General features: G+C 45.2%; 1 protein-coding gene across 4 annotated transcripts in view; it reads left to right on the top strand.

The window, feature by feature from the left end:
* Positions 1 to 2,903: 2,903 nt before the first annotated feature.
* The window catches only part of BDNF (brain derived neurotrophic factor), a 93,581-nt gene continuing 71,170 nt past the window's right edge, over positions 2,904 to 25,314 (top strand). Inside the window, exon 1 of one of the 4 annotated variants that reach the window (XM_053286635.1) lies at positions 2,904 to 3,139. In XM_053286635.1, the coding sequence (XP_053142610.1) occupies positions 2,993 to 3,139 (147 nt within the window). In that variant the 5' untranslated portion in view covers positions 2,904 to 2,992. Of the gene's footprint in view, positions 3,140 to 4,315; positions 4,691 to 5,528; positions 5,867 to 5,933; positions 6,025 to 25,314 lie in introns of those variants that run through there. The other 3 variants (XM_053286638.1, XM_053286639.1, XM_053286637.1) reach the window with 3 other exon arrangements.

Below are 25,314 nucleotides of genomic sequence, written 5' to 3'. Positions count from 1 at the left end.
CCAACTTTGGGTCCCCAGATGTTGCTGGACTACAACTCCCATCATTCCCAGCCACAATGACCTTTGGGGATGATGGGAGTTGCAGTCCAGCAACAGCTGGGGACCCAGGGCTGGGAACCCCCATTCTAAATTATGGGCCTGCTCATGCCCCAGGCTCAGTTCCAAGACAGCCCTACTGCCCCCGCAGCCATCATGATTCTGTTCCTAGGCCCTCTGAGCAAGAAAGCTCTTCTAAGGCCATTACCAGACCGACGCTTACAGTCTCAAGAACCCCATCAGTGCCTCCACTAACCTCAGAACCTGGATATTGTTTTAAATTATGCAATTTGAATGTATTCGTGGGGGGGGGTTTCATTTGAAGAAACTCTCCAAATAATTTGTAAAAGGTTTCAATAGCATGTGCTGAGGACAAGGCTGTTAAAAGAATGATTACTCCCATCCCAGGATCTTTGAAAGACAGTACCTTCTTGTGAAATGGCAATGCAAAACTTTCCGTTTGACAAATAAATGTCAAGAACCAGAGAATTAGCAGTTTTATTAGGGAGCTACCAGTTTGGTAAAGGATTTTGACACAATAATTTCCTGTGGCAGAGGACAGTGCCATCAGCAAGGCACCTGTCTTAGGGCATCATCTACTGGTTTCTCCATGGCTCAACATGAGTCCTTGTCTTTGAAGCTTGTCATTTTTGCTTTGTTTTCCAGTTAAGGTTATTTGTTGCCTCAACGGCTTCCGAGCTGGGTGTGGGTGGGTTTGGCATACTCAGTAGGCTGTTATCTTGCACACAGCAGTGCATAGATAAGTCCTATTGGAAATCCATTTAAAATCAATTGGATCTACATGTTTATATGTATTTATAAAGGCATGGGATTACCCTCCTAAAAAAAATCTATGTGCTTGTAAGTAAAGACCTTAAAGGAATACCCAGCACGGATCCTTATCATTTTTAGAAAGCAATAGCCTTTGACTTTAGGGTTGGGTGGATAGACAGAAGATTTCAATGACCACAGTGAATTATCCCTACAATCTTAATCCATTTTCCCTAATCCTAATACATGCTTTTGAAGGAAATATTTACTTTGAGAAATTTTCCTTTTTTTCCTCACCAAATTTTTTGAGATGCAGGATAGAAACTCACAGTGAAGAAGAAAATGAGATACTATTAAAATTAAAATTTAGATCTAGCCTTTCCTATAAATGATAGTTTGGGGTAGAAAATTCTCTCTCTCTCTCTCTCTCAGTGAGAAACTGCAGTTTCATCAAGCTGCTACAGAATGATTCATAGCTTGATATTTTGTTATGATCAAATACGTAACAAGGTTTCTGTCCCTAATATAAATAAATATTTGTGTTATCCACATCTAATGGGAGGTAAGCAACAGGTTTATTCTTCTGTTTGTGTCCTGCACCTTTTGATATGACTATATGGCCAAGTAAAAAGTAATCAGATTATTTCTCACCAAAAGGCACAGATAACAATTGGCATGTGCACTGGGCATTGATTTAACATAGCAAGCATTTAGTTGTCCTCAACAGACGCTGCCATGGTAGGAATTAAAATGTCCAATAATACTAAGGCATATGTTGTCTTTTAAAATGAAACCAATAACCAGAAAGCCAAAAGCAATACTGAAATGGCTGGATAAATAGCAGATGAAATAGGTTGATCTGTAGGAACAGATGTGACTATCCAGTTACCTAGATGACCTTTCCTGTGATTCTATAACTTTCCTAGTCATGCCAGGTAAGAATTATCCAGAAGATCTTAGTAACATACATTCTGCCTTTAAATGAATATCTGCATGGCAACTTTGTCAAAGTTAGCCTACCATGGACACTTGATGCTCCAATTGAGTGGTATTTTTCATGCAGTTATAAAACAGGGCAGTATGAAGGGACCTTTCCCTTTTACTGACCTATATCCATCAGATGAAGTCCTCTCCAGGAATCCTGCATCTGCAATGGTTTCATTTACATCTCTCCATCCTGGAATCCAGGTGTGGAGTTCCTTGCATTACAAGAACCTGCTGTTGTCTCTTTCTTCCCTGGCACCCCCAGGCATTTTATTGCCCATGAATTCGGAAGCTGCAGGCCAGAGCACTACTAAATAAACTAAGGTGACTGGCATGGATCTGGATGAGATGGATCATCATGATGATGAAGCACTGGGTGATGTGGCGAGTCTTCAGTCTCCCTTTTCACACCCATTTCCTGTGCTCCGTGGTGAGAACGGAAGGAGGCACAGGATGGAAAAACTCCTCCGGGGCCCAGTAATCCTCAGCTCATTCCAAACCGTCTCCGTAATTGGACTCCATAATTGGATTAACTCAACTGCTGCTAATCAATTTACGGGAAGAGAAGAGACTGAGAGTGATGGAAAAATGTTCCTCTGGGCCATTCAACGGGAGCTAGCACAGGCTTTCCCTCCTGCCGCCCCAGACGGCAAGTTGGCTACACTCAGTGTCGTTACTCACAGCTAAGCGGCAGCGAGACCATTCAAGCATCCTGCCGGCAACTTCAGGCAAACTTTCGTCGGAGCCTCCGAGTGGCTTTCCTCCCTCGTTCTGGCACGGCATGGCAAGAGTGTTCCATGTGGCTTGAGGGGGGTCGCAGAGAAAAGGCAATCGGACTTGTCTCACTGGTGGGGCCGCAAAACTCACCCGCCCCCTTCCCATTACTTGGAACCCGACCTCACCCCCCCCCCACAACCACCTCTCTTTGAATGATTTTGCAATAAGAGGTGCAAATCTCAGGTTTCTTAACCCGGGATAGTTCCAGTGGTAGGGAAACTGCAGCTTGAGAGACTTTTTTCCTAGAAGATCCCCGGTGTGAGGTATGAATGAAAAGAGAATAACTCCGTGGTGGGTGATTGATAGATGATACACTGATTGAATCATGAAGCAATCACAGGAGTGCTAAGTAAACATAGAGAAGTAATACTATTTTATATTCTGACGCTTTGCCTTTCAAGGTGCCCAGTGATTTGCAAACTTGATGTGCTGCACTAGTGAGGTAGGTCCCTGGCATCCCCATTTTCAGGACAGGCAACTGAGGTGGAGACCAGTGATTTCCCCAGAGCCACCCAGTGGACCCATGGCAGAGCCAGGACTGGAACCCAGGATCCATCCCTATCACATTCAGGTGGGAAGCGAATTGATTTTTTCAAAAACTGTGCGAAAAGAGATGGATGCTGCATGCAAGGTAGGCAAAGGCAGGTAATGGCTATGTGGAAAATGGATCGTAGGGGTGGGCTGAGGGATGCTAGAACGGGCAGAGATGGAGAGATGGATAATGATGGACGGACTACCGCTTAAATCTTGGGACTGCTCCGCTTTCCTGGGTGTAAGTCCTCCTGGACTCAGTCAGACTCCTCAGCAGGACTTACTTCCAGGTAAACCTGCTTTAGGATCCGACTGTAAGGCTACGTTCCTAAGCATACTTTCTGGGGAATAAGTCCGGCTGAAGTAAGTAGGGCTGACTTAACATATACATAGGATCGGGATGCGAGGCTGCGATCCTAAGAACATCTACGTGGAACGAAGCTTCACCGAAATCACTGGTCTTCCTTCCGGGTTAGAATCGAGGTCCGAGGTGCAAGACTGAGAGATGTGCAAAGGTCACACACACACACACACACACACCAGTATCCCGTGTGTGCAAATACATATGCTTGTGTGCATACCTGTGGATGTGTCTCCCAGCCCTGTAACTCACGTGTATACACGTGCGTCTGATGTTGAGCGCTGCTTTATCGCCGTTTCTCCTATAGGTCCACACACACACACGATCCTTTTGTCAATCACTCAGCCATGTATATGTGTGCTCAGGTATATGTCAACTATAGATATAAGCATCTGTCTCTCTGCCTCCATCCACCATCTGCCTGCCTCGTCCTCTTTTCGCCAAGCCACCTGCATAGTTGCGCCTCTTTGGCTCCACTCTGCTCGGATGCAACAAGTCCCTGGAGTGCCGTCCGTGTGTTCAGCTAGAGTGAAAGTGACACGGGAAGCGGGGGGGGGGGAAGGAACGAGGAAAAGGGGGGCAAGCCAGCCGGCTGCTTCCTTACCTGCCAGCAGCAGCAGCACATGCAAATCCCCGGCCGGCTGATCTCTCTCTCTCTCTCTCTCTCTCTCTCTCTTGCATGCACGCCAGGCGGGCGAGAGGGAGCCTGCCCAAGTGAGCTGGGCTTGTGGGGAGGGCGGGATGAGGTGGGGTGTCCTGACAAGACTTTGGCGAGCAACTTTGTAGCCCACTCCCAACGTGCCTGAAGGGGGGGGCGGAGAGCGAGTGGGGGGAAGAGAGAGGCACGTTTTCTCCCCGGGCTTGCTGGAGCTGGGTCTCGTTGCCAACCCCTTCTCGTTCATTAAGATCACGTAAGAAGGAGAACCCAGAGGGGAAACGTGTCTGTGAGCTAAAGCGTTTGCGTAAATCTAGATAGTCTTTTAAAGAACTCCCTGCCAGCGAGTGGCTTTCTGCCTTCCTGTAGTCACCAAGGTGGTGGAGAGTTGAGGCTTGCGGATATTGCAAAGGGTTGTTATTAGATTCATAAGTCACACCAAGTGGTGGGCGATCCACTGAGCAAAGCAGAACTTCTCACATGATGACTTCAAACGAGACACATTACCTCCCAGCATCTGTTGGAGAGACTGGATTTTAAGGCACTTCTGTCTCCAGGACAGCTACGAAATCATGGTGAGTACCAAGAACAGGTATAGATTTGTGTTGTTCTCCGTGTGCTTTAAAATCGTAATTAAAAAACAAACAAACCCAAACACACCATCACTCAAGCCTGAGGAAAGGCTTGAGTCTGTTGCCTGACAACAGTAGTTCACAGCTCAGCTTTTCTTCACCCCCAGCCTCCCCCCTCCCTCCAGAGCACTTTAATTTCACCAAGCAGAATACAAGCCTCAGAGGCCGGATGAACTGTGCGTGCGAGCGATGGTTTTGTTGGTTGTTTTTTAAAGATGCTCTAACTTTAATTGCTAGGCTCTTTTGATTTAAGGCTGCGTATCAGAAACTTGGAGCGGGGCTTCTGCGAGCTCTCGCTGGGTGCGCGGTCCTTTCCCCACTTGCACCCTCTGTGCTGACTGATGGATGGTGGGACAGTGATAATGGATGGTGATTTCCTGTGGGTATTTTTCCTGACTCTTGGAATGGGAATTACCACCATTGGATCGGGAGGTCTGGGGGCAGAAGGAAGGAGGGAAGAGTTATGAGGAGTGGGGGGGAGAGTGAAAGCCTTGAGATGGGTGATTCCCCCCGTGAAGCAAAAGGGTCCGCTCAACATGTGATCTTCTATTTACAGCAGGGCTCTTTTGGCAAAGCGAGCTTCACGTGACAAAGCCTGGGGCACGGAAAAGAATAGGCTCAAACCGGATCAAGTGACACTTCATTAAAGTGCAAATTCTTGACTCCCCCTCCCCACCTTTCCTGGAGCGAAAATGGGGTGGGTGGGTGGGTGGAGAAGAAGAAGAAGGCGGGGGGGGGCGGCGGTTTCGATCAGTACCTTGGATAGAGGCAATGGGTTTGGCTGAGGTGGAGGCACCCCAGGTATCTGTCTCCCTTCCGGAGTGAATCCGGGAGCTCTTATAAGGCGCCTAGACCTCCTCTCTCACTGATAAGCTCTGGCTGGAGAGAGAGAGAGAGAAAGATTGGACTCTCTCTTCACAGTTGTACCCGCGTCCCAGTTGTGGTGGAGCTGGGCTGAAACTGAATTGAATTCCTAGCGGTGGGGGCTGGAAGAGAGAGGGAGATCCGCAGAAGCTGCGCTGCGGTGATTGGCATCGGCGGGTCAGGTCAACTTTGGGAGATGCGAGTGTTGCTTCTCTGCAAGATCTAGCCACTGGTTGTGGGTTAGCTGTGACTAAGGTAAGCCAAAGGCACGGATCGCCCCCCTCTCCCTCTGCGCGTGTGTCTGGGTGCGCGTTATCTTCTCCATCTCGGTGATGGGGGGACTCTTAGCTGCTCTTTGCCGAGTTTGTGTTCTCTTGGTGGCTGATCTGGGTACGCTGAGGAAAAGAGAAAAGGTAGGAGAGAGAAGCCTGGCGCGATTTCACTCCGAGGAGTTCAGTTAACTCCTCGGTTTGGATCCCCAATTACCTCCTGGTTATCTGCTTTCCGGCCGGTGTGTGTGTGGTTTGTGAAAGAATTGCTCCTCTGGAGATTAGATAGATAGATAGATAGATAAGCAAGTGGCAATAGAGCTATCAGTCATTGATATGGAGATAGTAAGCTAAAAATATACACACTCCAAACTATCTCCTCTCTTTCCAAAGGATCTCCTTTAGATTGTAGGCATTCATGTGCTTGTGCTTTTGTTTAACGAGGATCTCTTGCTACTTGGTAGTGTTGTTCCATGATTTTTTTTTTAAGCGGAGTGTCTCTAAGCCCTCAAATGTATAAACCCATCGGAAACTCCATTCGGTTTCCGTTTTTCCAGCTCCTCACTCTCTCCCTCCTTCTCTGTCTCCCCTCCCCGTTCCTCTTTCGATTCTTCCTACGTAGAAATGTAGCTAATAATATTTAGTCTCCGGGCTAAAAATAAGCTCTGGAAAGTCAGCAGTTTGGAGCAGCAGGAGCTGCTCGCAGGTAGAGCGGCTTTGTGTGTGTGCGGTGGTGCGTATGGGGTCCCCCCTCTGGTCCATCCCTCATCATTTCCACCTTCCCCATCTTATTGCCCACCGAGAGCTGTGGCAAGGATGTCAGCTGTGAGCGGATGCCTTGGAGTCCTCTCCGAGTCCAGCCACAAATCTGTGCGCCGAGAAAAGTGGGCAGGGGCTAGCAGGGACGTGAAGCTTCTGGCGCGGAGACCACGCAGGGCTGCGGACTCATCCTGACAAGGAAGGAAAGCCTGATGAAGCTCCTTCCTCATCCAGCCCCAGCCTCGCATGGCTGGCAAGCAGAGGAGGCAGGAGGTGTTACAAATGAAGGAGGCGTGTGGTGGGTTTGGAGGTTGTGTGGGGAGGGGGGCTACCCTGGGAACCTCTTGCCGCCTTCTGCACTTGGCTACGCCTGGAGCAGATTTCACTCCCTTCCCCCGAGCCACGGTTGCCAGCCCGGCAAACGTCCCGGCGCGCGATGCAACTGACATCCCCTTGTGGCTACCAGGGCTGATCCGGTGGAGGGTTCCTTCTTTCACCCTCCACCCCCGCAACTCCGCTTCGCTCCCTGCCTCGGCTGGGCGTGCTGGAGAGAAAGAGGCGGGGGGATTCCACCTCGCCGGCCTGGCTCTTTTGTTCGCGCTTCAACTCTGCCGGCCTTGCTGGCCGTGTGATGCGAGAGATCCGCCTTCCCCGCCTGCCTGCCTGCCTTTCCTCCTTCCCTTTCCTTCCTTCCTTTCTTTCCTCCTCCTCCGCCCCCGCCCCGCGTTACCACCGCAGCTTCTTGGGCCGCGAGTGTCTCCTCCGGCGCGATTGCGATCACGTAGCTAAGGGAAGAAGGGAGAATCCCGAGCAGGCGAGCTTGGCAGGGAGGAGGAGCGGGCGGGGGGGGGATTTCGCAACAGGGTGTGGTTCGAGAAGGCTCAAGAGTGCCCACGCACTGCTCGGAAGGGAGATCGGGTGGGAAGGGAAGGCATCGCCAACCAGCCAGAGGAGAAGCCGCTCCAGGGTCCCAGGAGGCACTCCGAGCCCAGCCGCAGGGACGGGAGCGCCTCGTTAGGATGTGGAGATCGTCTTCCAGGGAGGAGGCAACGGAGGAGGAGGGCGGTGGAGGAGCTGGAGGGGGATTTCTGCTCCATCTGATGCAATCCCAAACGTGCTGCAAAGGAACTCCGAGGCAGCAGCAGCATCACCAACACCTCCCACCTGCCCAGATGGTGCTCCTTTAAATACGGATCTGCGGGGCTGAAAGCTTTAAACAGAAGATTCACACAGCGCATTGGGAGAGGTCCTGGGGGAGGGGGGAGGAGGAGGGAGCCATTAAAGGCGCCGCGCGCGATTTTTTCGTTTTTTCCTGTTTTTTCCTCTCTTCAATTTTTAATTCGCGCCTGTAGGGAAAGAAAAGTAAATATTGTGACATTCGCCACTGGCGTGATTGATAGGGGATGGGGGGAATCAGCCGTCGTGTCTCAATTGGAGAGTTCACTTTACCACTTTGTGTGCGTGTGTGTTGCAAAATTCTGCCTTAGTTGCTAAGGTTTCCGTGGAAAGCATCGTTAAGGGAGATATGATCCTTTTCGTGGAATTACCAATTTAGCTGACAGCTGAACCGTGGAAATTGTAGTTTTGTGAAGCTCTGGGAGGAAGGATCTCCCCTTCATTTACCCTAACAGGAAGCGTAAATGCAAACGGGCGGGGGCTTCAGGGGCTGTATTAGAGCAAAGCGCAGGCACAGTGGCTTTCTAGCTGTTTTGCTTCAGCAGGTCCTTCTGGCCAGGAGATAAACGGGCTTCAGAACTAGAAGAAAGACAATCCTGTCAAGAAACAGACTTATATTTATGCCAAGCTAGAACTGGAGTAGGTGGTGACTGCTCATTTCTAGAACATATTCAGTGCTGCCGATGACATACCTGGCTCCCGACGCCTCACAATTCCCTGAAGTAAGTCATCAGTATTCCCATTTTACAGATATGGAACTGAGGCTGCAGGACAGTGACTTGCCCAGTGTGTCCAATCTGTGCTTAATTTCTGAAATGGGATGTACTGAGGATTAAGCCTCCCAGGAAGTTCCCCCAGAAGACTTTGAAACTAATTCCAGATGTGTGTGTGTGTGTGACTTTGCACTTCTTCAGAGGCACTCTTATTAATCCACATGTTGCATGGTAGAGTACTGGGCCTGACACTGAAAATCAGTTCTAGGCTAAGCCATTAGCATAACCCCTGCAAACTTGGCAAAGAGGCACCTTTTAACGTGGTGATTCTCTTTATTTAGCAGGGGGAGAGCAACTGGCCCTATCCACCCCCAGCACAGTACCTCCAGTGACTGTTGCTGGTGTGTATCTCATGTTTCCTTTTAGATTGCGAGCCCTTTGGGGACAGGGATCCATTTTATTTATTTATTATTTCTCTGTGTAAACCGCCCTGAGCCATTTTTGGAAGGGCGGTATAGAAATTGAATTAATAATAATAATAATAATAATAATAATAATAATAATAATGATAATCAGCTCCATTTTAGATAAGCCTAAATTTTGCAGATTGAGGATTTGAACTCAGGTCATCTGGTTTCTTGAATATAATGCAAACACTGATAAGTAGATGCATTTGCTTTGCCATGTCTCCAGAAATGAGGAGAAATAGGTGGGACTATAAGAGCATAAGAGCTGCCTTGCTGAATTGAACCCGGGTCCCTCTAGGCCAGCATTTTCTAACTGTGGTCAGCTGGATGACCCTGAAAAACTCACAAACAGAGCCCCAGTAGCAAAACATCCATCCATCCATCCATGGGTGTTTCTCCCCAGCAGACAACTCATTGAATTGCACTTGGGAGACCTGTGTTCAAAATCTGCTACAGTCAGAGACTGACTGGGTGGGCATGATGAACTTCTCAGCCTACCTTAGATGGCTTTTCAAAAGGGTTAGACAAATTCATGGAAGAAAGGACAATCAGTAGCTATTAGCCTTAGCAGAACATTCCATGTTCAGAAGCAGTATTTCTCGAAATAACAGAGTATCCTGGAGACAACTAAACATAAGTAGACAACTTAACTTAAGCATAAGAAGGGAATCCCCACCGTGCTCTAGTGGTGAGCTTCCAGAGGTTCACTTGCTCTCTCCATTTGTGGGGAACAGCAAGCTGAGCTAGATGGCCCTTGGATTGAACTAGCGGGATTCTTTTTATGTTCTAAAGCAAGAAATTTATGTATTCATTGATTTGATTTATTAATTGATTTATGATTGACAAATGCACTCTGACTTACCACTACTGTCCTGAAATCTTTCCTCTTTTTACAGATTCATTTCTCAAATGCATTTGCTACCCAGACCCACCACAAATATTCATTTCCCATGCAACAAATTCCTTCTGCCCAAAAGACAAATCCCCATTTTCACCTCTCCCTCAGTCATGCTGCCTCTCCTTTGGGGGACAGGTTTCTGCATGGGACTGTGAATGAGGAAGGAAGAGAAGGGGAAAGCAGTGAGTGCCCCTGGTGACAGCCACAGCTGCTGGGCAAGGCACCAGACCAGTCCACCTCTCACCAAAACAACCCCACCTCACCACCTAAGAGGTGGGACCCAAACAATACAAAACACTCCCCTTTGGAGGTATGAATGGGCAGCTGCCATCCAGTTGGCTGCGGAAAGCACCCATGCTGATGGACTGGTCCGCCTTCCCCTTCTCCACAAAGCACAACACAGGTGCCCAGGTGGTGCTCTGCCATCGTATTGGGGGGAGGGGGCAGGGAGCAAACCCTGCAAACCCATCTGCACACCTTTGTCATTTCACTGCAGTAAGAAAGAGCTTCAGAACTTCTCAGCTCCAAATTGCCAACTTCAGGGCAGGGGCGGGCGGAACACCTTGGTTGTTACTGTGTTTTGCCCTTAAAGTGGAGGTTCAGCAAACTGTGCACTGAATAAAGAAACACAGCTGCATCCAAGTCCCAATATCCTGGAATACTGGGGCACCTTCCCTGTGAGACAAGGCTAACAATTTTGGTGACTAAGGACCAGATTAGGATGTTGACTTTTTATGTCCTGCTTGTGGGCTTCCCAGAGGCATCTGGCTGGCCAATGTGAAAATAGGTGCTGCTGGATCAGATGGATTCTTCTTGGTCTGATCATGCTGGACAGTTCTTGTGTTCTTAACAGATAGCTAGGGGGTCAAGACATGTATCTATTGGGCCTCTGGGAGTGTTGGATTAATTGAAGACAGGAATTTCAGTTTCTGTCTTGTGGTCATTTTTTTTCTGGACATGAATGAATGGATGAATGGATGACTAATTCAGTTACCATAATCTGAAACATCAGGATGTACAATCTCATTTGTCAGAGTGATGTGGAGGAAGTGCACAGATTTTAACACATATTGGACTGTCATGGCAAACAGAGGGCTGATGATCAGCCTAATGTCAGAAAATGAAAACTCGAGATCCTGGCAGCAGGTGCGCTCCTGCAGAGCATGTTGTGTGAACTCAGGATTTTTCTGCTCTCAGATTGGTGCCATGGCAAACTGACATTGATAAGCCAAATGCAAATCTAAGATTATGGATTTCAGCATAATGTTGGTTTGATGTGGTGCCAACTGGAGGTCACAAAAAAATCCCAAGTTCACTCAACACACTCCATGGGAGCATGTACCCCACCAGGATCTTTTTGTTTGTTTGTTTGTTTTAACTAACATGGGGTCGCTTATGTGAACCAAGCCATATAGAGCATGTTATTAACAACTAGCTTAGGATACTGTGAGGCCATTCACATGACTCCAGGCAGCTCAAGTCATCTGGAGCACCAGGAGCCCTCCACTCCCGGCTGCCTGAGTCCTGGGTAGCTCAACTTTGCTACCCAGATCTTGACTGAGGTAGAATGGTCTGCCTCGGCAGGTGATCACATGTGCAATCGCTGCCAGATAGCTGGGCTTACCCCCAGCCTGCCACCATTTGGGGCAGCAAGCCGGGGGTGGGGGTGGGGCGGAGGGACCATGCAGAGTGGAACGGCTGCTCTACTGAGAGCAGCCACTCCGCTGCTCATACAGGGCACACTGGGATGTGGGAAGACTTTCTCCTCCCAGTCCCAGTTTGGGACTCCACTGCGGTGAGCCTCATGTGGGTGCCCAGTGTGGTAGAGCCCAAGATGGCTGCCACTCATCAGTGCGGGGGAGGCAGGTAAGCTCCCCTGCAGGACCTGCAGGAAAAGTCATGAGAACAACCTCTGTGTGTGTGTGTGTGTGTGTGTGTGGTGATTCCCCTCATTCCCCATATTAATTAATAGTGTCTGCAAATAATTAACCTCAGGTATCTGAGAATGTACCTGAGTCTTGCCTTAGTTCATCATCTGAACAGCACATAAGTTTATTTGCTTATGACTTTTTAAAACAAAAAAAAATCCTACCTAATTAAAAATAATAATAAAGCATTTGCCCTGTGTTAGGTTTCCAAGGAGTTTCTCTTTATTTGGTTCTTGTACTCTGTGAAAATCATATACATTTATTTAAATTGTACATTGCTTACTCTATCTGAATCTTAGAGGTTTTCCTTTACTTCTCTGCATGTCATTGTTTGGCTGAATGGTACCTATCGTCACAAGATCTGCAATGTGCTATAAATTACACATTGCCGCTGGATCCTGGTAACGTTGCTCATACTGAACAGGAAATTCAGTGTTTCAGGCTTCATTTCAGTGCTTCTTGCAAAAGGGACAATTGTGCATGTCCTGTGGATTTACAAGGTGCATGGACTGGCCACAGATCAATGTGAGGATTTTCTGATCTGGCTTAAGACTAGACTGAAGTCATGAAGGCAGCACCTGTCCATTAGAAAAAGGGTGGCCAGTTTCTGTGTTCTTGGAAGCCACTTTGTTCTCCAGACTAATGTTCCTCAACCTTCCTACCCACAAGGAGCCCTTTCCTCATCAGTTTGTCTATCAAGGAACGATTGCATGTCTCCCTCTGAGATCTCTGTGTGTTCTAAACTGTGACGGCTCCAGATGGGGGAGGCAGCCTTTCATGATGTGCTCTCAGCTGGACCCCTGCCCCCTTCAGAGGACTCCTGCCCCCTCTCAGCTGGACCCCTGCCTCCTCTTCCTAACCACCACTATTTCTTGAGACTACTGGCTAGCTAGGGAGAGAGCTAATGAAGAAACGGCAGCTATCCCTGCTGCTCCCCCAAGGGTGGCTCGAGGGGGGAGCAGGGGGAGCTGCTCCCAAAAAGTGGCTTGCCCCCCACATCCCAATTTCTGTTGCACAAGTCTAATATGTGGGACACAATTCACCCACCCATAAATACATTTCGCCCCTTCTGTGGCTCCCCCCATTTTTTCTTGTGCCTCCAGTGGCTTCCCGTCTTCACAGCTCTCACCATCCCCTTGCTCATCCCCTCTGGGCCAGAGAATGGCTGAGCACACCAGCAGTAACCATGAGGAGGAGGAGGAGGGGGGGGGAGAAATGGGCCTTCAGTGGTGAATCTTCTTCTGTGCCATGGGCCACAGGACAGTCTGCCCAACCATGCCAACCCCTGCTGCCAGATCTACTACCACTACTATTAATATTTATATACCGCTCTTCAACAAAATTCTCAGAGCGGTTTTCATAGAAAAAGAAATAACACAAAAATAAGATGGTCCCCTGTCCCTCCAAAGGCCCACAATCTAAAAAGAAATGTAAGGTAGCCTCCAGCAACAGCCACTGGAGGGATGCTGTGCTGGGGCTGGATAGGGCCAGTTGCTCTCCCCCTACTAAATATAAGAGAATCGCCACTTCAAAAGGTGTCTCTTTGCTCAGCATGGATCTGATTCTAAGTCAGCACCTGCTCCATTCATATAATGGACCTATATAATGTGTAGGTGTGCTACACATCATCATTGCCTCAACATTGCCTTAGGAGAACCATGCATCGCCCAACATGGCAAATGTGGCACCACACTGCAGAGGAAGATTGGCAATGGTGGCCAGCCTGTCTTTCAGAGGAGCTTGTGCACCAGTACTGAGCTGATTGAGAAGCTCCTAATAAGGTTCCAAAGAATCCAAGGGCTCACTGGAATGCATTTTAAAAGCATTTTTTAAAAGTTTAGAAAATGGTTTGAGGACTGGCAGTGGTTGTGTGTGTGTGTGTGTGTGTGTGTGTGTGTGTGTGTGTGTGTGAGAGAGAGAGAGAGAGAGAGAGAGAGAGAGAGAGAGAGAGAGAGAGAGAGAGAGAGAGATTTTCACTCAGTAGTGTCCAGGTTCCATAATAAAGTTAGCACCCTCTAACATAAGTCTGTCAGTGTATGTTTAGACACAGTCTTCCATACAAAAATGTATGCATTGCATATACTGCATGAATACAAAGTCCACAAGGGATTTTAACCCTGTAGGCAACCTTTTTATCACAACTTGATAAACATTTAGCTGGGCTGCCTGAAGGCAGATAAGTCCAGATCCTTCATGAGGGTCACCAGTTGACTTTAGAAGGTATCCTGGGATATGAGGCCGGTCAAGATGAGCAAAGTGTGGAAATTGTGCACTCAACAAGTAAGTACAAGGAGCCAAATAATAATGGAACTATATATTCAGCCACCTGTGTTACTTTCTATGAGAGAACATGGCTGTGATCCTTTGCCAACATGAAAACATTTCTCACTGATGATAGATTTTCAAGTAGGCCTTAAAATATCACCATTCGCCAATAAGTGTTTAAGTTGAGATATATACCAGTCACAGTTCCAATATGTCACAAGCCATAAGGAGAATAAGCATTGTCGGGAAACTGCTTTTGTGTTCCAGACAGAAATGCTGCCACAATTGTTTAGGTTTGGGTCTCAGTGACTTAAGGTGAACAGAGGGACTATTTATCAAGTGGTAACTTACAACCATGTGCCTGTAACCACAAAAGAAACTGATCATTCTTAATGTCCTGCCAAATGATGAGAGAATTCTGCCATACTTCCACCTTGATCAGAAATCTGCAGAAGCACCAGTGGTAACATTCTTCTCACCACTTTGCAGAATATACAGCTGGCTTACCCAAAGGTTACATGCACACCACAATCAGTGGCCAATGCGCAGCAGTTTTCATCTTCCACATACTGTAATTTGAAGGCTGGCTCATGCATCCATGTACATCACTTGGTCTCTCTGCACTTGGAGGGTATCCAGGCATACCAAAAAGGAAGAGTTGCTGTGGTTTTCTTGGCTGTGGAGTGAGGGTGGCTTCTCTCTCTGCACCCCTCAGATGACTCCTTGTTCTAAATGCAGCATTGGTTTATGTCAGCCTAATTGTGATCATGCGCATTACAGTACATGTTTATATGATCAAATGGTGGTTAATGTATTTGCTTGCTTATATATTTATTTTAAAAATCCGGGGTTTTCCTTAACTTGAAAAGCTGCTCCAAAGAGGATGGAGACTGTTACATGAAGCAACAAATCAGTGCTCTTCTTAGGCCAGGGCCCAATAAAAAAGGAGTGTAATGTCTGTTCAAGAGTATACTTCCATAAGAGACTCACTATATATGTTTGGGCAACACTTGGGTATTATACACTGGAGCCTGCTTCACACACCCATGGTCATGATGACAGCAATATTGTGCTTGCATCTGTTGGGACCAGTGTTCACTGTTTGCAGCTGGGGATGCTGGGAGTTGCAGTCAACAATATCTGTGAATCCCTGTTACAGGGAACACTGGATGGAACTGGGCCAAAAGAAATATACCACTGCAGAGAGAACTTCCATATTGCCACACAATGCCTTAGAAACGAGTCAAGTCATAAATGAGTTCAGTACAATATAGTGCCAACTATGTGCAATAGCCTACTGATGTATGTGTATGTATAAAATAGCCCTTAATAATGGCAGAGGACACTATGAACTGAGTCCACTGAAAAACATGGACTCAGATCCAAAGAGTTGTTGCTTCAGTTTACAGAAGGGGCTTTTAAGAGCCCAGTCAAATTTTTGACTTTTTCATTTTGAACAGTTTTATTGCATGTCATCTCACACACTTATTTTCAAACTCCCCACCATTTAAAAAGCAGGTTGCCAGGGATGTTAAGGGGTTACTATGAGAAAACAAGTCTAAGACCCCTTGGGCTACAGAAGTAATTTCCCAGTTCTATGGATTTTGGCCATTGGAATATCAGATCATGCAAGGTGATGTGGAAGCATTCTGTCTGTGACCTTCAAGTTAGCCCTTCATGTGGCAGTTGTCACATGATGAAGACTCATGTATGAATAAATGCTGGAGTCATCTGGAAATGAAATAAAGAATGTGTGCTTTTAGTAGACTAGGGCACAAACCAGCTAAGTTGAAATATATTGACCAACCCTGCTTTATTTCCCACTGGGGATCATAGCCTTGAAATATAAAGGTAATGCCAATGCTAAACTTAGAAATAAAGACCAAGACCAAAAAATCAACCCCTACTGTTTGTACTTTTCACTCTCAAGAAATGCTTTGAGTTTTATTGTTATCTATGGGCAACTACAGTATCCCAGAAATGTAGCTATTTCCATAGGATCTTTTATGTATCCCTTGGCGCCAATGCAGAGCCACCTAATGGCGCAGCAGGGAGGTAACTTGCCTAGGGAGCAAGAGGTTGCCGGTTCGAATCCCCACTGGTATGTTCCCCAAACTATGGGAAATATCTATATCATGCAGCAGCAATATAGGAAGATGCTGAAAGGCATCATCTCATATTGTGTGGGAGATGGCAATGGTAAACCTGTGTTCTACCAAAGAAAACCAAATGGTGACACCAACTTGATGGCACAACTTACTTTGGGCACCAATGCAGTGTGCGTATGTGGTATGTGTGTAATATGTGTGTGTGTGTGTGTGTGTGTGTGTGTATGTGTATATATATATATATATATATATATATATATATATATATATATATATATGAATATGATGAACGTCTGTCCTCCGCCCACAAGCCAGAAAGAACCCTTACTTTGGCTGATCTGCTTAGCTGAAAATATCTCTGAGAAGCAACAAGCATGTTCCCCCTCAGTTCTCCAGCAGATTTTGGAGTCAGAAAAACATAACGGGCAGCATGAAGTTAGCATAACAACTGCCCACCCTTTTTCTTTATTTCACAAATGTGTGATGCATGCTCGTGAGCTGTCATCCCTGGCAGTGCTAACATTTCCATCTGCTTACATATTGTTTCTATTCTTATGCTGCAATCCTCGGGCCGCTTACTCTGGAGTAGTCCCGTTGACGTCATGTGGCTGCAATCCAGATCCCATTTATTCTTGGGCAGCTGTCAACAGGATAGCTTTAGATCAGATGCATTGTGGATGCATTGTAGATGAAGCAGATGCACTGTGGACGCATGTGGCCCATGTTTTTAAGGGTATGGCTGGCATCTCTCAAAATGAGGGGGTGTGCAGAGAATGGGCTGCAGGCACATGGTGCTGTGATGTTGTTGCAGCTAGACAGGCCTCAGCCTGATCAGCACCAGGACAGGAGACTCCCTCGAAACCTCAGGAACGCCATTCCGAGCCTGCCAGAATTTATTTATTCTAAGCCATTTGCATTACTTGCCACAGGCAACCCAAGGCAGCTAACAACAAAAAACAGCCGTAATCAATAACCTAACAACAGCAGCAGCAGCAATAGTGCCATTAAACACATTAGATTGCAACAAACTTGTGGCTTGCCACTCACTGATTACATATGCAATAGAAAGCTACAGTCAGTCCTAGTTCTGATTAGTGTACCTGTTTTAAAAGGCTTGTTTGTGGCATTCACCCTTTATATTTGCAGATATACCCAAAAAAGGTACATTTGAAGTGTACACCTAAGTTATATAAGCCTAATTCAGACATTATGCTGTATGTGTGTACAGATGTCTGTACACTCATATATGTGTTTGTGTGAATGACTGCGTTCATTTAAAAAGTGAACCTAAATACAGGTTCAGATGCCTTCAAATGCATGGCACAGATATAAAGTGTACTTCTTACCTGTGTTAAGCATAACATGTGAATGACTGTACCTGTGTACAATGAACACTCATCATACGAGTGTTGAACATAACGTGTGAATGGGCCTATTGTGTAAGCCGCAGCTGTAAGTGTAATAAATGCTTGCATGCAGAAGGTGAAGATGATGGAAGAATTCAAAATCTCTCAAGCCATTTATTTATTTAAAATATTTCTATGCCACCCAAAACTTGCCTCTCTGGGAGGTTTACAGTGGCCAATAATGAGGCCCAGTTTTATCCTTTGCCATGGGGTTCCTTTCAGCCAACTTATATCCCTAATAAGAACAAAAAGACAGCTGAGTGCATGTCTGAGTGAATCTGTAGAATTTTGGCATGGCAATATGACATGTAAAAGAAGCTGTGCTCTATCTCTCCAGTAAACTGGGAGTTTGCCATTGATAGGACTGAGTAAAGATCTCAAAGTCTGGGCTTTCAGATGCAACCTCAAAGTTGCCAGTTGTACTCTTTTTGTACAAAGAGCACACAAGTCAAAAATATCATTTTTATTCTTATCACATACAAATGCAAGACTAATTAGGCAGAGAGACCTTTAAAATACTGGCTCTCTTTAAAATACTTCAAAATACTTGGTAGCAACTGTTCTTCCTATAAGCCCAGTATAGCATCGCTCCCGGTGGCTTTTGCTGGTGTCTCCCTTGCATTTCTTTTTATATTGTGAGCCCTCTGGGGACAGGGAACCATCCGCTTGTTCCTGGCAGGCACACATTCCCACAAAGCATGTCATGTGGGCAGCAAAAAAAATGATTCCAAGCTGGCTGCACACCAACTCAACATTTAACCAGCACCAGTCATCCAAGATTTGAACTCAGTTTGTTGATCTTGGGATGAGGAGGTTTTATGCTGTTCACACAATACGCTCCACTGGATATCCCAGATTCCCGGTAAATGGACATTGATTTTGACTCTGTAAACTAATCCTATGATTCTGTTATCATAAGGGCCACTTCACACATTACATGTGAACGTCTCATACTTAAGACACTGTTATAATTTCTTCTTCAGACAAAATAGTTATTACGTTAATTAGAAAAGGATGCTATAAGATTTACCTTGATGCATAGTATAACACGAATGGGCTGACATGAAAGGATAACAACATTTACTGAATTTAACCTTTCAAGCAAATGAGTTTCCCTGTATATTCTCTGCATTCAAGTGATTGTTTTGGGGAAGCAGGACCATATCATCTTACAGACTATTAGCTTACAGTTGCTCTATCCTAAACCTCTGACAGGAAGACAGAACTAAATGGTTTACCACAGAATATTCACTTTTGGTCTCTGAGTGTAGAAATGCTGTTCCTTTCAACATTAACCTTAGGACCCATTTTCATCACAATTTTAGAAAGTGAAATTTAAGAATTAATGTATTTTGACACACCCACCCCTCCCTCTGGGGATGTGGCAAAGTGGTTAGTCGAGTGGTCAGTCATGTGATCACCATGTAATCCAACTCCAAGTTTCCATGCCACTACAAACCTTTAAGAGTGGCAAAAGCAGTAATAGGTGAACAATAATATGCATACATGTATGTATGTATGTATGTATGTATGTATGTATGTATGTATGTATTTGTTTATTTCGGCCCAAGGCCAGCATATATACATACATGAAATATTGGAATCCGGGTGCCAAAGGAAAATTGCAATGAGCCCTTTAAATCTACCCTGCAAAAGCAAATTCAACACCTGATATCATACAGAGCATGTGTGAATGTGTCATTCTTGGGAGTATTTCCTAGTTTAAATGCAAACACACCTCTTTTTCTTTCCCTCTCATACAGGCATGTACAGCAGCTAGAAAGTTGATTCACTTTCTGCACTGCTCAGAGGGCAGTTTCTCCAGCTGCGTGCTTAACCTATATCCTATGGCATCCAATTTATTCTGACATTCAAGCAGAATGATTAAGTAACCTGGTCTTCAAGCCTCAACTTTTTCACTAGCTAGCCATTGCAGATCTTTTCCAGACCATGTCAAATGTGAAAAGAATGCATTTTCTTTCTTTATGTTCCTCAGAACAGAAGCAGTTGATTATAAACTAGTGGAGTGTGTGAATTAGTCTAGAATATAGGGGAGACCTTTGAAGATCCAAACATCATTATAAACAGTAATTGTTCATTTCTTGATCATCTCCCCAAAAGTTGATGTGCTTTATTTTTATTTGTAAACAGGAAGGGGAGAAGTGCATTAAATGGTAATTAGACATGTAGCTTGCCTTTTAAATCAGAAGCTATTTACACCTGGAAATTCATGAATAATGCATTGTATACAGGCATGATAACAGATAATTAAATGGACCAGCTAAGAGGAATGTGAAAGGGGGCTGGGAACCCAAGGATTGCATAAGGTGTGTGGGCATTTTGACATCTAAGAAGCGCTATAGATCTGGCGTTAACTACCTCAGCCTCATGAAGATAATTAAGAAGAAATGTGGGTGTCAAAAAAAACCCAACAAAAAAAACCCTCTAGCAAACTATTCTCATAGATTGGTTAGCTTACTGCAGCAGTTCAAAACACAATTGGCAGACGCCCACATTGGACATGATTGCCCTTTGATGCGGCTGTTATTGACTTTATAAAGATGCCAGAGTTAAAATGATGTCGTAAGCTCATTGGCTGACAAGTTCCTGTCTAGGATTCTGTCACAGCAATAAATGTCAAGCTACCTGTTGAAGTTCTAATATTTTGTTATGTCCATGAAGAGTCAAACAGCAGATTACTCATACAATACATTCAGTTCAACCTGAAGATGTCCTGCATTGTAAGAATTAAGAAATGCAGTATGGCAGGCAGGCCCTCCATTTTATCCCCCCCCCCACTTTCTTTCTCTCTCTTCCATTCTGTTATGTTTTAATGGGGACTGAGCAAAGGCAGGTTGGCTTCACTGATAAATAATCTGGCTTCAGAATCATTTTTTTAAAGAATTAGCTATATACAATAGTACACATTGTCAATAAGACCCAGGATGAATCATAATCCTTTATTAAACCCCTGCTAACTGGGCAAAGAGGCACCTTTTGCCATGGTGATTCTCTTTATTTAGCAGGGGGAGAGTAACTGGCCCTATCCACCCCCAGCACAGGACCTCCAGTGACTGTTGCTGGTGTCTATCTTGTGTTTTTTAGAATGTGAGCCCTTTGGGGACAGGGATCCATCTTATTTATTTATTTATTATTTCTCTATGTAAACCGCCCTGAGCCATTTTTGGGAGGGTGGTATAGAAATCGAATTAATAATAATAATAATAATAATAATAATAACAACAACAACAACAACAACAATAATAATAATAGACAAACATCTGCCACACAATACACCAGATATAACTGTAGTCGAGAAGAAAGAAAAACAAGTTAAAATAATCGACAGCAATGCCAGGGGATAGCAGAATAGAAGAAAAAGAAATAGAAAAAAAATCACCAAATACAAAGATCTACAAATTGAAATTGAAAGGCTGTGGCAGAAAAAGACCAAAATAATCCCAGTGGTAATTGGCGCCCTGGGTGCAGTTCCAAAAGACCTTGAAGAGCACCTCAACACCATAGGGGCCACAGAAATCACCATCAGCCAATTACAAAAAGCAGCTTTACTGGGAACAGCCTATATTCTGCGAAGATATCTATAATAACCAACAGTTTTGATGATAAAATTCAGCCATCCCAGGTCCTTGGGAAGGACTCAATGTCTGGATAAAACAAACCAGTCAATAACACCTGTCTGACTGTGTAAACAAGAAATAATAATAAATTACTCAATGTCTAGATAAAACAAACCAGTCAATAACACCTGTCTGACTGTGTAAAATAAATAATAATAAATTAATAATTTATCTTCCAGAGGGACAGCCATGTTAGTTTGTAGCAAGAGTGGCTTCACAGGAGTGGGGGAAGGGCCTCCCAGACAAGTAGCTTGCCCCCCACTGCCCCCCATTTCTATGTGGAACACAGCTAACCCACCCAGAAATGCCCCTCTATGCCCCCTTCAATTTTTTCCCTAGTGCCACCATTGGTTTATAGCAGACAAAACAACCACGTCTTGTAGCACCTTAAAGATTATCAAATATAATGTAGCAAATGCTTTTGTGGACTACAGTCCACTTCATCAGCTGCATAAAGTCACTAGGCAGTATAAATATGCATGACTATAAAGGAGGAGATATTGAAAACAGTACAGTCAAATGCATAGGGAAGTGCAAGAGGCCTAGTCTAGTTAACAAGCTTAAAAGTATACAAAATAAACATGGTAACAATTCTCAGCAGTGATTGATGATGACAATGACAACCTCCTAGCAATACTAAATTAACTCTATAATAGGATTTTTTAAAACCTGCTCTCTTGATTTTGTGCCTGTGGCCACCCAAAAGCTTGTGCTACTATAACTGTATTAGTCTTTAAGGTGCCACAAGGTTCGTCATTGTTTTTACTTATCATGTCCATCTTATAGAGAAGTAGGGGTTATTTTTTAATCTTATGGCTATAGCACCAAGTGATTACTTCCATGCATGAATGAGCCATTTTGGACACATCACCACAGACAGAAGGTTCTGAACACCAGCTCTGATGCAAGGACTTTCATGCATTCATCTGCCAGTCACCAACGCCTGGTTTATACATGACTACTGTAAGTTTGATGACTGGCAGCGAAATGTAATCAACTGATTCTATCTGTGGTGGTTCATTGATTCATGCAAGTTATTACTTGTCGTAAGCTTGTGACAAGCATGCATGTGTGAACCAACTCCAATTGCAGAGTTATCAAGGGTAAAGAAATGAAGTAGTCTACAGTATATGCATAAATGAACCAGTCCCTAGCCTTTGAGGACATATTGGCACCTTTTTGAAATGTCATGTGCACAGATGACACTATGTAAATAATAATAATTTAATGTGGATTCTCTGATATGGCAAGGAATTGCAGATCTGTTGCAGAATGTGCCACTTTCTTAGAGAGCAATCCTGCCAAAAGAACGGTCAAAGCCAGAGTTGTAGAACAAGATGAATTATTGGGCATGTTCTCATGATCATTTGGAGGGCAGTGGGTCTCCAACCAAGACCGGGAGTAAAGCAAAGCACATGATACGCATCTGTGCTCTGGCCCTCAACTGTTCCACCCACACAGTCCCTGGAGGCCCTTCACAGCCGCCATGGGTTCTGCTCCTGCCCCCAGGATGGCCTGCAAGCACTCAGAAGGTATTCCAGCAGCCTCCACCCTGCCTTCAAATGGATGTAATTGCATCACCAGCAACACACCTATTGGCTATGAGAGACAAATGACCAACCACAACTCCTCTGAGCACTGAGCTGTCTTCAGGACATCCCAGAGCACTTTGGAGCAGCTCAGGCCACACAGAGAGGCAAGGGAGCCATCCAAGCAAGTGGCAGTCACAGTAACCCCTTCTCTACTGCTGACAGTTCATCTGGGTCATGACCTGCCAGACTCAAGGATAACCCTGGCAGTGGGGGGAGGTAGCCATGTGCAAAGGGGCTGGCCAGGACTGAACAGACAGGTAGGCTATGCGGTCAGACAGCCCTGCCTGGACCCCAGTAGACAAATCCAAGGACCCTGGGACATCCCGGATAGCACTGGTCTTTACAAGGGGGAGGAACAATTTTTACCTGCCTCCACACCCTCTGCTGCCTCTGATGCCTCCCAAAATATGTTCCTGAAGGTCTCCCAACCCTCAGGGGAATATTTTGAGGGGCATCAAGGGCAGCAAAGGGAAGGGGACAGTTGGTGAAAATTGCCCTTTCCCCCTTGTGCAAATGGAAAGCATTTCCCTAAGTGTGACGTTAAGCAAAACGTAACCATTATCACCAGCAATCAGGATGTGTGAGAGAATTCATTTCCTATCCCAAAGATAGCAATCAGAGCGATTTCCCGTCACTACAAGGACATTTTACTGGGTGAAATGTGCACCACCCAAAGTTCGTAATCTAATTATGGCTGTCCTTTACGCTCTGTGTTAACTGCCTTGCTATTTCAGTTCTTTTCCACAACTTCTCAATAAGTAGCAACCAGAAATTTTGGGATACCAGCCACTGAAAACGTCTCATGCACAGTCCCCCAGGAGGTACGCAAGACCTCTTGCACAGCTTCCATTCATTTCAAAGGGCTCTGTGTAGGAGTAGCAACAGAATCTGGCATGTTGCTTATTTCTCAAATGAAGTTTGGGACTTTGGCAGAGAAGTTGGAGAAAGTGCAACTGAAGTGTACTGGCTTTTTTCCTTGGTTTTCAGAGCCAGTGTTTGTACCAAGCCAGCTGCTGATGAAAAGAAATCAACAAACCAGTATATCAGACAGCAAACATGTCAAGGTCAAATATTCATGCTGACATGGCTCCCAAGAAAGGCTTCACAAGCTTCCATTTCCCTGGACATGACTGCTATGTGATAAACACAGAGCATCACTTTCTAGCTTGTGCCTTTCTCTGTAAATAGCATCCTAAGGAAACCACAGGGTATTTCCTTACTCTTATTGGCACTTTGTTCCCGCCTACTCATAACTCTAAGAGGATATCCACACTACAGACTTATCCTGGTATAACAACTGTTGCCCTCACTCTGGGGATTGTGAACTCAGAGCCAGGGATCACTAACAGAGATTTCTTAGTATTATTGCTAAACAAAACTTTTCAGGATGCTTTAGGGTAGCAATGACAGCTGAAGTGGTATAAGACTGACACAACTTTGTTGTGTAAATAGGTCTTACAGATGTGTTTGCACGGGCCACGCCATGTACTGCTTTTGTAATATGCTTATGCTGTGTGCCATTCTGATGTGTTTATCACATATTTATCCCATCCTTCTCCCAAGACACTCAGGGTGATGTACAGTACATGATGCCCCCACCCCATCTTATCCTCTCAACAACCCTGTGAGGCAAGTCAGGCTGAGAGAGAGCAACTGGCCCATGATGGTCACCAGTGAGCTTCATGGATGAGTAGGGATTTGAACACGAGACTTTCAAGTCCTAGTCTGACACTCTGGCCACTACTACACCACACTAGCTATCATGTTTCAGTCACGTCTTATTTCTGTATTAGCTTTCTGCAGTCCACGGCCACTCTTTAAAGAATGGTGTGGGTGTTACAGCATACTGTAGCCTGTGTGAACTCCACTGCACTAGGTCTCAGCTGCTCTCCAATTAGTGAGTCCCCACTATTTCTGTGTGCACGTGATCTTGCTGATCACTTGGGTGAATGAGAAAGTGGCTAATATTTGTGAACCACCTAGAGCCACCCAGGTGAAGCAGTATGAAATTACTTTTATAATTAATTAATTAAACAAACAAATAATATGGTTCCATGAGGCAGAAGGAGAGAGGACAGATGCTTGTGCTATCGCACTGTCCATGTAAATGGGAGTCAGTCCAAGCTGCTAGAGTAGCTGTTGACCATCATTTATCTCTTTTTAATAAATAGGTTAATTGCTACAGCAGAATACCCGAACAGTCTTATTTTCATCAGGAGATTTGGTGAAAAGGTGGTCTTGCACAGATATTGAGTGGAATAAAAGCAAAACATGCCCCCCAAAAAGAGAGAAGAAATGTGAATAGAGATTGCAGGACAATTATAATCAAAGGCAAAACAAGGAGAAAACACATGAACTTGGGAAAAGATGGCGCAAATACACCTTGAGAGCTTTTTCACTCAAGGTACTAAAAAGCAACTTTGAGCTTTTCTCATTTGGATTGTATGTGAATGTCATTAAATGTAGAAAGAACATTAAGAGATG

This window comes from Hemicordylus capensis, chromosome 1 (assembly GCF_027244095.1).
Source record: "Hemicordylus capensis ecotype Gifberg chromosome 1, rHemCap1.1.pri, whole genome shotgun sequence".
Classification (NCBI taxonomy): Eukaryota; Metazoa; Chordata; class Lepidosauria; order Squamata; family Cordylidae; genus Hemicordylus; species Hemicordylus capensis.
The sequence above is the reverse complement of the archived record's forward strand: the minus strand, read 5'-3'. Positions and strand labels throughout refer to the sequence as shown.